The sequence below is a fragment of the Sturnus vulgaris genome, unplaced genomic scaffold (assembly GCF_052056855.1).
Source record: "Sturnus vulgaris isolate bStuVul1 unplaced genomic scaffold, bStuVul1.hap1 Scaffold_198, whole genome shotgun sequence".
Lineage (NCBI taxonomy): Eukaryota > Metazoa > Chordata > Aves > Passeriformes > Sturnidae > Sturnus > Sturnus vulgaris.
In genome coordinates, this window is record NW_028276185.1 from 3,274,679 (window position 1) to 3,288,794 (window position 14,116).

The 14,116-nt window shown below is 54.5% G+C and overlaps 1 protein-coding gene across 4 annotated transcripts; it reads left to right on the forward strand.

Annotated features, from left to right (window-relative positions):
• The first annotated feature begins 773 nt into the window (after positions 1–773).
• On the forward strand, positions 774–4,703 carry LOC148217904 (class I histocompatibility antigen, F10 alpha chain-like). Of its 4 annotated transcripts, none has more exons than XM_088158385.1 (8): positions 774–887; positions 1,655–1,918; positions 2,170–2,445; positions 2,718–2,990; positions 3,083–3,193; positions 3,281–3,316; positions 3,436–3,467; positions 3,992–4,703. In XM_088158385.1, the coding sequence occupies exons 1-7, from the start codon at positions 818–820 to the stop codon at positions 3,459–3,461; spliced, it is 1,056 nt and encodes a 351-aa protein (XP_088014511.1). In that variant the 5' UTR covers positions 774–817; the 3' UTR covers positions 3,462–3,467; positions 3,992–4,703. The 4 variants fall into 4 exon arrangements, with proteins under 4 accessions (XP_088014511.1, XP_088014510.1, XP_088014508.1 ...); XM_088158384.1 differs by having other exon boundaries at positions 3,995–4,703; XM_088158382.1 differs by having other exon boundaries at positions 3,083–3,316.
• The last annotated feature ends 9,413 nt before the right edge of the window (positions 4,704–14,116 follow it).

The window sequence follows — 14,116 nt, forward strand, 5'->3', positions numbered from 1 at the left end:
CCCTTGCAGCCCCTTATCCAGAATCCATAGCCTCCCTGCACCCCCTTTCCCGACCCTCTCCCTCTCGGAGACTCCAGTCCCCTTTTTCCTTTACCTCGGGACCCCCTGGATCCCCATTCCTGCCTTTCCCAGCCCCCACTCTCAACTTTCCTCAACCCCTGCACCCCTTTTCCTGGGCACAGGGACCCTCTGGACCCCCCATTGCCTTCACCCCCCTTTCCTTGACCCCGGGACCCCCTGAACCCCCATTACTGAGCATGGGGACCCTTCCCGCATCCCTTTATTCGGTACTGAGACCCCCTCCTGAACCTCCTTCATGTGTACTGGGACCCCCTCCTGGATCCCCGTCACGTGTACTGGGACCCCCTGCACCCCCTTCTCGGGCATCCCGCCCTTCCCAGACCCCAGACTCGCCCTTTTCCTTCACCTTTGCACCCCCAGATCTCCCAAATTTCCATGTGCCCCCTGTTCTTCACTCCCGGCGCTTTCTTAAGGGGGGGGTTCAGGGAGTCCCAGGCGGTTCTCAGAGAGCTCCAGGGAGGTCGCAGCGGTGATCCAGAGGAATTCTCTGGGATTCCCCCGTCCCTATTCCCCGCCGCGCTCCCTCGGTCTCTTTCGCTTCCGTGTCCCAACCTGTGAGACCGGGATCTACCCGGCGACCGGTGACGTCACTTAAATATCGATCTTCCATTGGTGAACAGGATATGGAGGCAGGAATGGGGGGGGGGGGGTTGGAGTCAGAGCTGGGGGCGGGGCCGGTGCTGGGGGCCGGTACTGGGGGCCGGTACTGGGGGCGGGCCCGCAGCGGAGCAGCGCGATGGCTCCAGCGCTGGGGCTGCTCTTGGGGCTCCTGGGGCTGCTGGGGGACCCGGGGGGCGCGACGAGAGGTGAGTGGGGCCCCCGAAATCGCGATCTCCCTGCACTGCCATTTCCAGACTAAACCCTAAACCTTCATTCCTGGACTCGGGAACCCCCCACATAGCCACATTTTGGGTCTTGTGACTCCCCCCATCCCCTTCCCCGGCACCAGGACACCCCTGAACCCCCATTCCTGGGCATGGAGACCTCTGTGATCATTCATTTCCTGGAACCGGGAATTCCCTGCACCCCGTTACACAGCACCGGGACCCCCATGATCTCCCAATTCCTGGCGATCAGGATCCCTCTGAACCCCGAATCGCAGCATGGGAGACCTTCTGAGCCCCCATTCCTACTGGGACATCCCTGAGTCTCCGTTTCCGGGCCTGGGACCCCCTGCACCCCCTTTTCGGGCATCTCGCTTTTCCCAGACCCCAGTCCCGCCCTTTTCCTTGACCTTTGGATCCCCCGGACCTCCATTCCTGCCTGTCCCAGCTCCCAGATCCCCTTTCCCTCAACTCCGGGGATCTCTGGATCCCCTTTCCTGGGCACAGAGGCCACCTGGATCCCCCATCCCGCCTCTCCCAGTCTTTGTATCCCCCTTTCTTGGGCACAGGGATCCCCTGGAACCCCCATCCCACCTATCCCAGTCCTTGTATCCCCCTTTCCTTGATACCGGGGGTCCCCTGAGCCCCCATTCCTGGACACTGGAATGCACTCCCTTCCCGGCTATCCCAGTTCCTCTTTCATTGATCCATGACCCCCTCAACCCCCCCAAATCTCTGTGTCCCTCCAGTTCTCCACTCCCTGCGTTACCTGGATGTGGTGGTGTCAGAGCCCAGCCCAGGGATCCCCCAGTTCATGGCCATTGGATACCTGGATGGGATCCCCCTCACACGCTACGACAGCGAGAGGGGCCGGATGGAGCCACTGACACAGTGGATAAAGGATGGAGCCGAGCAGGGATTTTGGGATAGGAAGACCCAGATCTGTGAGAGGAGCCAGAACGTGGCTGCTGGGAACCTGCATATACTGCAAGACTGGTACAATCAGAGTGGAGGTGAGTGAGGGGATCGTGGGGCTGGGATGGGATTTATGGGGCTTGGATGTGGATTCACAGGGTACCAATGGGCTGAGATGGGGATCCATCCATTAGGCTGGTATGGGATATCTTGTGATCCATGGGCTGGGATGTGGATCCATGGGGTTGGAATCAGGCTCTGTGGGTCTCCATCAGACTCTGGGGTTGGAATGGGGCTCTATGGGGCTGGGACACAATTCCATGGGTCTCTGTGGGTACAATCCTCCCAGGTCTCCACACTGTACAGCGGTTTTTCGGCTGTGACCTCCTGTCTGACGGGAGTGTCCGTGGATCCTACCGGGATGGCTACAATGGGCAGGATTTCACCTCCTTTGACCTGGGATCCAGGAGATTCGTGGCTGCCGACAGCGCTGCTGAGATCACCAGGAGTCGCTGGGAACGTGAAGGGAACGATGCTGAGAGCTGGACGAATTACCTGGGGCACGAATGCCCGGAATGGCTCCAGAAATACGTCAGATATGGGCAGAAGGAGCTGGACCACAAAGGTGGGAGCAGAATTCCTGTGGGAATGTGGAATTTAGGAGTGAGGAACTTGGGAACATGATAATTCCTGTGGGAATTCCATGGGCAAATCTCACCTCCATCCAATTCCAGTGGGAATTCCAGGGGCAGGTCTCACCCCCATCCCATTCCAGTGGGAATTCCAGGGGCAGATCTCACCCCCATCCCATTCCAGTGGAAATTCCAGGGGCTGATCTTACCCCCATCCCATTGCCATGGAATTCCATGGATGTCTTTCACTGTTATCCCATTCCAGAGCCCCCTGATGTCCATGTGTCTGGAAAAGAGGAACACGGGACGCTGATCTTGTCCTGCCACGCGTATGGATTCTACCCCAGCTCCATCGCAGTCACCTGGATGAAGGGGGATGAAATCTGGGATCAGGAGACGGAGTGGGGCGGGATCGTTCCCAACAGTGACGGCACCTTCCACACCTGGGCCAGGATCGAGGCGCGGCCGGAGGAGCGGGAGCAGTACCGGTGCCGGGTGGAGCATCCCGGAATGTTGGAGCCTGGGATCTACGCTTGGGGTGAGGCTGGGAATGTGGAATGTGGGAATTGGGAATTTGGAATTCCCAAATGGAGATTCCCCTCCCCCTCCTCACCATCCCGTTTTTCCCAGAGCCGACAGCTGGCAGGAATCTGGTGACCGTGGTGGTCACTGTGTCCATCATCACTGCCATCATCATCCTCATTGTCCTCATTGGATTAATTGTCTGGAAGCGCCAATCTGGTAACACAGGATGGGGGTCGGGATGGGGCACGGATCCACCTGGCACTGTTCTGGGAATCCTGTGCCACCGACCATGTTTTTCCACAGGGAAGAGGGACAGGAATGAATACAACACGACAGCCAGTAAGTACCAGTGGTGGATCCAGCTCTGGATCCCCTCTGTGCAGATCTCAGAATGGATCCTGGGGTTAATCCCAGTGTATGATCCGTGCTGAAATCTCATGGATCTTCTCTTTCTGCAGAAAATGACCTGGGAACAACGGCTTGACCGCAGGTGCAGAGCGGGATCAGGGTGGGCTATCAGAGGGGGATCGGGCAGGATGGACAAATTGGGATCAGGGAGGGCTTCTGAATCAGAGCAGGGGTCCAGAGCAGGATCAGATGGAATTGTGGAGTGGGATCGGGGGTGGATTCTGGAGCAGGATCATTTAGGATGGATGGATGGATAATGGATAGATAGTGGATGGCTGGATGGATGGATGGATGGATGGATAGTGGATGGCTGGATGGATGGATAGGTGGATGATGGATGGGGTAGGATCAGTTGAAATGGATGGGGCAGGATCAGGGAGAGATTCCAGAGAGGGATCAGTTGGGATGGATGGAGAGGGATTGGGTGAGATAGATGGAGAGGTATTAGGTGGGATGGGTGGGTGGGTGGGTGGATGGATGGAGCAGGATTGGAGCGGGATCAGGTGGGATTCCGGAGCAGCTCCCGCTCTCCATGGGCTCCAGCCAGGTCCATTCTGCAGGATGGGGACAGGGACAGGGTGACACCGTGACTTTCTCTCATCCCAGCAGGAATCACTGCCTGAGCGATCCACAGAGCTGGATCCGGCCCCTTCCCTCATCCTGGGAAACCGAGATCTGCCAGCAGAGCTCATCCCAGTGCTCCCACCCATGCACAGCTCTTGCTAACGGATCAATTTCCCATTTTCCTGCGTTTTAAAGCCAAGAACTGTGGGAATGCAGCTAAAGAGCAAGACTGGAAGCAGAGCTCAGCTTGTAACAAGTGACATAGATGTGTTAGCCATAGTAGGCTGCAAGCCTTGGCAAGAGTAAGTGGGATTCTGAAGAAGGAATGTAAGAGATAAGAGAGTGCTTGGTACGATGTGGTTAGTGTGCTGTTTTGTGGGGAATCATGCAAGGACTATACATATCTGTTTGTGGACACTGTTAGAAAGCTAGGAAAATTACAGCCTGAAAAATTACTTTCAGGCTGGAGCTTTTCAGCTTCATTCCCAGGCTGATAAGTTGGTTCTAGCTTCAGCTGGGGAGAAAATCTCCCAGGATGATAATTTAGTCAAAACAGAATGAAATCCGGTCAAAACAGAATGGTATTCACAAGAAAGATTAACACCTGGTGTTTTTCTGTGAGACACATTCTAAGGTATGGTCTCATGGATGTTTTTCCCAGTTATCCAACGAGCTACTATCCTGTCTTAACTCTCCATAATATGCTTAAAATATGGGTTTTGCATTCAATAAAGTTAGTCTTTTTTACCCTAAAGAGACCCATGTGTGTTGCTGTCTTTGCTGTCTCCTTTTCCTCTCTCTCTAGCGCAGTAACCACACCTGATGTCTTGGTTTGAAAGACAGGGGTCTGCTAAGAAAGGCAGGAGCCTCTTTTAAAATGGAAAATGTAAATCCCCTCCCTCCAAATTATTATAAATTTGAAATTAAGGGGCTCTCAGGCGAAGATATGGGAATGACAGTTCTTTACTAGGAAAAATTAAAATAGAAATACAGTATTACAAAGAACAAACCCAAAACACTGACCTAGTCAGAATACAACCTGACTCCCTATCAGTCAGGGTGTTGGTAGCAGTCCCATTAAATGGTGGCTGCAGTCCTCCTGGATGACAGATGTGGTTCTGTTGAAGCAGTGGTCCTGTAGAAGGGTGCAGTTTTCTTCTGAAGGTTCAGTGATGATATAGAAGGGTCTGGTTTTCCTCTGGAATCCAGTGGAAAAAGGCTGCTCTGATGTTCCAAATCTCAGTTTTAATCTAGGTAGGAAAGGCTTGGCTTCTCCCCTTGGCTGGAGCATCTCCCAATGGGATGATGGAATTTTATCAGTCATGCAGTGGCACTCAATGGCCCATTAACAGAAGATATCTTCCTGGAGGAAGGATGGGTTGTGGAAAAGATAAAGAACACTGCCCCACCTGGTTTTTAACAGATGGCCCATTAGCAGAGGATATCTCACACAGAGATAAGGATCACTGCCCCACAGATGGTGATAGAATTTGTACTTTTGGTCACATCTGTGACCTAAGACACATCCCCTGCTCGCCAGGGCCTTGAGGGGCAGCTGTCCAGCTGGGCCAAGGTGTGCCAGCAGCTCCAGCCATGCTGGGGAGCCTTGCCAGCTCTGGGCCCTGCTGTGCAGGAGGGTCCCTGTGTGAGCTGGGGCCTCAGCCACTCCTCTCTCCACACTCGCCCTGCTGCAGCTCCACCATCCCGGCCAAGAAGGCGCGACTCTCCCTCGCCCCCAGGGAGCCCAAGGACCGTCCGGTTTGACAGCTCTCACACACGGCCTCAGCAGCAGCAGTCGCCCAGGAAAGCAGAGCACCAGCCCTCCCTGCCTCCCCCACGGTCCCCCAGCCTGGCCGTGAAGCAGAAGCCCCCCGAGATCCCCCCACCTCCTCCCCTGCCCAGCCAGCCACCCTGGTCCTGCTAGGACAGAAACTGGGCCAGCCACGGCAGGACTTGGACCACCAACAGCTTGGGACATCTGCTCTTCTCTGCAAATAACACATGGTACCTATGGATAACATCCAGAGGCAGTTTTCATACTGTTGTGCCTTCAACAGGAAGGGCTAAAAATGCTTCCCGTGCCCTGTCTCATCCTTTGCTATTTTGACTTGCATACAGCTGGGTGCTGGCTGAAACTCTTCAAAGAACTTTTCTAACACTGCATGACTTACACCAACTATCGAGGGGAAAACAAAATAATTCTTCACTTCAGACTTTATTTTTAGTGTCGATGGCCACTCATATTTTGAGCAATTGATTTTCTATAGTACCTCTTCCCTTTTCCTTACAATCTATAAAAAGTACATCTGGACAGGAAAATCACTACAATTACTGAGATTCACCTCAAAGCCCAGAGGACAATCTAGCACAAAATATTCTCCCTGTGTACTGCACGACAAGAAATATTCAGAGGAAAACACAGTAGCAACTGAGGCTTGTGGAACCCCCAGAATACTGAGCCTGCAGAGGAGGCAAACAGCCCTGGCAGTGCCTGAGGGGACTTCTCCTCACAGACTCCTCTCAAAGTGTGTCACTTCAGCAGGGGAAGGCTTTCAAACCTTTGCCTTTCCTTCCTCCTGTGCTAAAATTTAAGGCTTCTCCTGAGAAAATACTGAGCTACAAACAATTCTCCATTCCTCAACAAAGCTTCTCAGGTGCTCAACTTAAGAAAGAGCAGAACCAAAGGTGGTCAGAAATTTCCCATCAAGGCCTATTTGCAGAGAAACCCCATCATATGGGAGCAAATATTTATTAGCATCAGTTCACTCAAAAGAAACCCAAGCCTGTATTAAGCAGCGTTTTAAACGAACTAGAATTCTTTTTCCTCACATATCAGCTGGACTGGTTTGCTCCTTTTTTGTACTAGAGAGAATATTAGAACGATTTGCTCTTGACAGGACTCCTTGGGTGGTCCCCAGCCCTGGCTCCTCACCACGCCTTGCCTGGGCTGTTAACGCAGCCTGTCAGCACCGCCTGACTTTGGCAGCCTGTTCAGGCCTCGGGCACGGCTGGTGCCACGGTCCCCTCTGGTGCCACGGTCCCCTCTGGTGCCCCGGTCGTCTCTGGCTCCTGGCGTGTCCCTGCTGCTGGAGGAGCCCTGCTCGTGCTGCTGCCTGCGTTCAATAACGCCGGTCCTGCTCCCCAGGCAAAGAGAGACCAAAATCACTGCTTTGGGCAGCTCGTTTGAACGAGTTGAACACTTACTCATCTCTAACACAGACCTCTTAACATCCACACACCAACACCAGGAAGTCACCTCATCTACAGAGGTGAGGAAGACTGAGCGAACAGAAGGTCGACGTTCAAGCACATCAGGTTTTTAATTTAGTGGAAGCACTCACTCGTTCACAAGCCTTACTTGTCAAACTGGATTGTGCGATGCTATTGTCTTGCTTGTGTCAGAGAGAAATCAGGGAGAAATTAGCTAAGAAATAAGAACCACACTTGGGGCTCGGGCTTGGCAGACAAAGGGAGCAGGGCGGCACCTGCCCGCTTTGCCCGAGTCCCTGCTCCTGCCGGACAAAGGCGGACGCGGCTCCGTGCGGGGCGAGCCGGGCGCTCCGTGCCGGGGCCGGGGCCGAGCGCTCGGGCGGGCGGCGCTCAGGATGCTCGGGCAGCGCCGCGGACCGGGCGGCCGCGATGGAGCCGCCTGAGGGCTGGGACCCCTCCGGGCGGCCGGCCCGGCGCACGCAGTGGCTGCTCAGAGCCCTCGCCCACCGCTACGGGCTGGAGCGCGGCGTGGAGAACGAGATGGTCGTGCTGGCCAGCGGCCCGGAGCAGTCCCTGCAGGAGATCTTCCAGCAGCGGGACTGCGCCGGGCCGGGCCGCATCCCCGGCGAGGAGTCCCGCACGCTGTGCCGGGCGCTGGGGCCGGACGAGGCGGCGGAGCCCGAGGAGTGCGCGGGGCTGTGGGACGGGCTCTGGGCCGAGCTCACCTTCTGCCAGCTCCACGCGCGGCTCTGCGGCCACTTCAGCACCCGCGCGGGGCCGCGGCTGCCGCTGCGCCGGGAGGGCGAGCACATCGAGAGCCACATCCGCCCGCGCAGCCCCCGCCGAGCCCGAGCGGCGGCCGCCGGGGCCCTGCTCCCGAGAGCGCTGCGAGGAGATGGTGGCGCTGGAGCGGGCCGAGGAGCGCATGGCCCAGCTGCAGCAGGAGAAGGGCAGCCTGCGGCAGCTGCTGGAGGACGTGCGGGCCGCCCTGCAGAGCAGCGATGCGCGGTGCCCGGCGCTGCGGCTGAGTCCGGGCCGGCTTCTGCACCGCGCTCCCGGCGGCGCCTCGGGTGGCCCCGAGCGCTTCAGGAGAGATGCTGCTCTCGGAAAGTCAGTGTTTAGAACCCCTCCACCTCCGGACTGAGACCGAAGTCGCTCGTTCATCCTCGGCATTAACTTTCCAGCAAAGTTTAGTTACAAGGGAGGCTTTTAGGAGAAATGTATGGTATCGGTGTGCCATTAAATATATTTGTGATGAGCACTGTTCAAAGTGTAGGGGAATTCAGCTTAACAAACCCACGTGTACAATGCTGCTGCTGCTTCTCCTGCACGTGCAGCCAGGATGTGCTGATAGCAGATGCTGGGTATGCACTGCTGCAGGGTTTTTCCTGAAGTAAGAAAGAACTTTGGGATTCTTCCCTGCACAAGCACGTGCAGTGCCTCAGTCATAAGTGCCTCAGAAATATCAGAAGTGTGTCTTCTTCAGAGTGTGGTCACAAGGGTTCAGAGTTGGAGCCAGTTCTGCGGGCAGGCTGATGAATAGTCTGGGGCTCCTCTGCAGAGCCCCATTCATTCTGGGGCTGCTTTCTGCTGGTTCTGCTGGACTGGCTCCAGTGAAACACACACCCAATTAACAGCAGTTAAATTACTCTGGCATGAAACAGTGGGGAACAGGCAGAGCAGTGAAGGGCAGCATGGACCAGTTGTTCTGGCAGGTCTGACGAGGTCTGGTTTGATACAGCACTCACAGAACTCTGCTCCACCCGTGACACTTCCACTTGCAGTAGATGACTGTTCCTCTTCACAATATCCAGCAAGGCAGGTCAAAGACACTTTTACCATTTTCATCTTCAAAAGGGAGAAGAAATCAGCAGCAAACATGAAGTAACTAGTCGGAGGTCCTGGGAAGAATCAAAAGAACAAAGAGTGGTGGATAAAACCAGGTGGAGCAGTGATCCTTATCTCTGTGGGAGATATCCTCTGCTAATGGGCCATCTGTTAAAACCAGGTGGGGCAGTGTTCTTTATCTTTTCCACAACCCATCCTTCCTCCAGGAAGATATCTTCTGTTAATGGGCAATTGAGTGCCACTGCATGACTGATAAAATTCCATCATCCCATTGGGAGATGCTCCAGCCAGGGGGAGGAGCCAAGCCTTTCCTACCTAGAGAAAATCTGAGATTGGGAACACCAAGGCAGCCCTTACCCACTGGTTTCCAGAGGACAAGAGCTACCAGACCTTTCTACAGCATCACTACTACAACAAGACCACTTCATCAGGACTGCTACCACCATCAAAACTAGCAGGGTGTCAGGTTGTATTCTGATTCTGTCAGTTGTTTTCTTTTCTACTATTTCATGTATTATTTTTCTCTTGTCTTTTTTCCTATCAAATTGTATTTATGACTTGGAGTCTCTCACTGGTTTTGCTTTCAAACCAGCACAATTTTGGAGGGGATTTTGGCTGAATCTTGATATTTGGGGTGTTTTTGATCCGTGTCTTAAAGTTTGGAGGATTTTGGGTGGGAATCTTGGTGTTTGGGAGGTTATTACAGACACATGATGCTCAATGACTTCCAGAGATGAACTTGGGCAAGGAGGAACACCCAGTTTATGGAGCTCTCTTCTTGTTATTTCCCCCTAATCCAGGAATTTTCATTCCCCAGGTGTGCAGGGATGGAGGAGGCAGAAAAGCCCCGGAGATCTCTCACGAGGAGGGGCTGCAAGCCCAGCCCAGGGAGCTGCGAGGAGGAAAGACCCTCCCTGAGCCGGGAAGGTGGCCGGAGATCCAGGCAGAGCTCAGAGCTGGTGGAGAAGCCTCCTGGAGGGGAGAAGCCCCACGAGTGCTTGGAATGTGGGAAGGGTTTCAACTACAGGTCCCAGCTGACCCGGCACCAGAGGATCCACACTGGGGAGAAGCCCTATGAGTGTGGGGAATGTGGGAAGTGTTTCAACTACAGCTCCAACCTGATCCAGCACCAGGTGATCCACACAGGGGAACGGCCCTACAGCTGCTTGGAATGTGGGAAGAGCTTTGGATGGAGCTCTGACGTTAGAAAACACCAGCTCGTCCACACTGGGGAGAGGCCCTATGAGTGTCCCCAGTGTGGGAAGAGGTTTCAGACCAGCTCCAATCTCCTCCTACACGAGAGGATTCACACAGAGGAGAGGCCCTTCCGCTGCCCCGACTGCGGGAAGGGATTCAAGCAAAACTCCACCCTCATCAGGCACCGGCGCATCCACACTGGGGAGAGGCCCTACGAGTGTCCTGAGTGTGGGAAGAGCTTCTCACAGAGCTCTCACTTGACCAAACACCAACGGAGTCACCACTGAGGGAAGCCCAGTGAGTGCCCCGAGTGTGGGAAGAGCTTTGTGATCTGTTCCAGCTCCATCCCCCATGGGAGGATCGGTGTTGGATGATCCCCAGTGACCCCCGTTGGGCAGAGCCCTGGTGATCTGTGTTCCTGGTTATCCCCGTTGGGTGATGGGGAAGGGGTTTGAGAGATTTCTGTCTCTTTTCCTTCTATTGCTATGATTTGGTTGGTAATAAATTCCCTCGCTGAGCGTAGGCTATGTCTGTGACATCCGTTTTGCTGTTTGGTGTGTTTGCTCGTCCTGTCTTAATCTGCTCCTGGAGCTACTGGTTAAACTTTCTCTTCCCTTGCAGCTCGAGGGGTAGGGTCAGAGTGGTTCTGGTGGGTGCCTGGCATCAGGCCAGTGTCACCTTGTCTTGGTTTGAAAGACAGGTATTTTTCTAAGGAAAGGCGAGAACCCCTTTCCTGAGATGCAGAGTGCAACCCCCTCCCTTCTAATTATTTTAGTTTCAAATCAGAGCCTGTCAGGCAGAAGATATGGGGATAGGAATAACAGTTCTTTACTGAGATCTAACAAGGCAAAATAGCAGAAACAGCAACAGCTATAAAAATTGACAACAGAACAGAACAGTATAACTCAGTTCCAGTCCCTTTGGCCAAAGCCCTCTCTCCCTGTGCTCAGTTACCGGTGCTGGGGGCAGGGCAGGTCCTGCGCAGTTGAAGAGGGGCTGGAGTGATGGCGGCAGCAGCCCAGGGGTGAGAGGGATGGGGAAGCGACTCCCCCCTCACGGTGTCGGTCGTGGTGCTCAGCAGAGTGTCCGGAGGTAGCAGGGTGAGGTGGGAGAGCAGCAGAGCGATGTCCAAAGGCAGGGAGCGTGGATCTCAGTGCTGGGATGGCAGGGGAGATGCCAGATCCGAGCATGGGGCGTCCTCCTCTCACTCCACGGGCGAAGTGAGAGAGCAGAGTGCCCCCCCAGACCCCTCTCCCACCTTTTCCTTTTCCGGTCTCCTCCCATCCCCCCACCCCCCTGCAAGAGAAAACTTTTGCTACTAAGGTGTAGCCACAAGTACTCAGCATAACAATGGGAAAAATTCCACAGAGAGAAAAGGGAACAATTCAACCCCCAAGAGGAGGAAAGAGTGGTCTGAAGATCTTATTCTGAATTTGCTTTTCTTTCTTTGTGTAGTTAATAAAGTTTTTTATACCCTTTTAAGTTTTAGGCCTGACTTGTTCTTTTGCTCCTGGTTCTGTCTCACAACAGAAAATGAGTATATTTAAATTGGCAACTCAAAACTATAACATTATTTGGTGTGTTGGCCAGGAAATTAAAAAATTAAAATTAAACCAAGACATTAGATTATCCTATCTGGATGAAGATAACCAGAACTCCAGGAAAGGAATTTATTGATGGGGAGTAGGACAGGATGGCTACAAAAAAAGTTGATTTACAAGTTGGGGTTGATGATTTTGAATAATGAAGGTCAATGAATATGCAACAGATTGATGCATTTAAGGAAGTGTTTTCTGAGTGTGTGGCCTTGGCTGAATACCCAGCACCCAGCCACATTAACCCTTTGCTTTACTGTCTTAGTCTCCTATTTGTCTTTTTTTTCTTTTTTAATTAAACCTTGTAAAATTTACCAGGAAAGTGAACCTCGTTTTTCACATCACTATGGGCAGGGAGCTGCTGCCTCCTGAAGCTCCCCTTTCCTCGTTCCTTCCAGGAGGAAAGCTGGGTGTGGGAGCGCTGCATGCACTCCTTCAGAGGCTGCTGAGGGCAGGGCTGGGGAAGGGGAAGAAGTGGATGAAGAACTGCGTGCAGTGTCCTGGCCCTGCTCATCCTCCCCATGAATGACGAGGCCCCCAGGGTGGGCCAGGCACTGCTGCCAAGGCTGAGCACTGACACGGAGAGGGGTGGCTGACCCCCCCTGGGGCTCCAGGCCTTGGGCAGCATTCCCCAAGCACAGCCCAGGGAAGGGTCCCTGCAGAGCCAAGTTGGCATTGCCAGCACCTGCCCTGCCCACTCCAGCAGGGCTCAGCACCAGGCCAGGACACCGAGGTGTGGACAGGTGTGTCCCCAAAGGTGTTGGAGAGCAGGCATTTGGGCCTCAATCCCTGTACCTGGGGGCCATTCCCGGATGTTTTGGCAGCTCCCTAAAGGCAGAGTCAGCCCAGGTCAACTTTCCCAGGCCCTGGAGCCATCTCCCAGTTCCTGCTGTTCCACAGGCCTCCAGGAATGCCGTCCTTGCTATCGCAGAGCTCCTCAAGTGGAAGGAGCTGAAGCACGTGGTGAAGACAGGGCAGAGCTGGAGGATGGCTGACTGCTTGGTGAGGATGTGCCCCAGGGACTGTGCTGGGCCGTGGGCTCTGCAGCTGGGCCTGGGGAAGAGACCCCACAGCCTGGAGCTGCATCCTTGTTCCTGGCTCAAGAACAGAGCCCCAGGGGTCTCCTCCAGTCCCATCTCCCCTTCCTGCACCCAGTGGGAGGGAGGAGGGCTCTTGGTAATGGGGCTGCTGCCAGGAGGGGCTGCTCCAGCCACCTGGAAGATGTGTGACAATGCCACATCTTTGTGGTCCCTGCAGATGGAAAAGGACAGCAGGAGGGCTGAGCAGCACCTTCATCAGAGCCTGCAGTACCTGAGGAACCCTCAGCAATGTGTGCAAGACTGGACCATCAGGTTCATGAGCCCCAGCCCGGGGTCCCTCTTTGGGCAGCCCCTGTCCCCCCAGCCCCTGCCCAGTGCCACATCCAGGCTGCTGGTGGTCCCTGGTTGTTTGGGATCGTGCTGGGGAACAGCAGGGGCTGACAGAGCTCTGTGCCCAGGGACCATCGTGTGACATCCCCAGGACCAGAGCGAGGAGCTGCCTGCTCTGGATTTCAGTGGGGAGTGGGGAGTGAGGGCTGGGAGAGTGGGGGGTCTCTACAAACACGGGAACTCATCTCGGCTCTGTTTTGGTCACAGAACTTCAGGCCTTGCAGAAAGATGGGTGTGAACTCACGCGTTGTCTGGCAGCTCAGAGCAGCTCGATCCTGAGGAGCCGAAGGAGCAGCGGACACCGGGACAGTCCCTGCGAGCTCTGTGGTGCTGGCACTGCTGAGCTGGGGGCCTGTTGTGCCCAGAGTGGGACATTCAGGCTCGACTGATCAGGGACACCCTCCTGCTGATTCACAAGGTGCAGAAAGGACTCCTTGACTTCCCAGGGTTCTTCTCAGAGAAGGCTCTGGGTGAGGCTGGATCCAACCCCAGCCCCAGACTGGGGCAGCACTTTAAGTCTGAAGGGTCACACAGGCGTCCTTGAGCCTGGAGATCACTTTGTCCTAAGGATTATGGCTGGCAAGCCAACTATAGTTTTGTAAATAAAGTTAGTTTTTTTAAGTTTTAAGTAATTGCTTTTCAAATTTCTTTTAAGACATCCCAAAGGTACCTGTGGGCAGGTGGGCACACAGGTGTGATGGGGTGGGTGGGATCAGGCCAGGAATTAGATCCTGATTTTGTGATTTACAGCAGGACTTCTCCTCTGATCCTAATTCCCAGTGTTATGGTGCTGCCAGGTGTGCTGCTGGTGGGTCTGGGACCCTCACATTGAGATCTGATACCCCTAAACTGGGGTTTGGGTCCCTCAGATTGGGGGTTCAGGTCCT

Bases quoted from the DNA above. Each gene is read 5' to 3' on its own strand.
- LOC148217904 (XM_088158382.1), top strand. From the start codon at position 818: ATGGCTCCAGCGCTGGGGCTGCTCTTGGGGCTCCTGGGGCTGCTGGGG. The intron at 888-1,654 runs GTGAGTGGGGCC...GTGTCCCTCCAG, and splicing joins CCCGGGGGGCGCGACGAGAG to TTCTCCACTCCCTGCGTTAC. The intron at 3,317-3,435 runs GTAAGTACCAGT...CTCTTTCTGCAG, and splicing joins TGAATACAACACGACAGCCA to AAAATGACCTGGGAACAACG.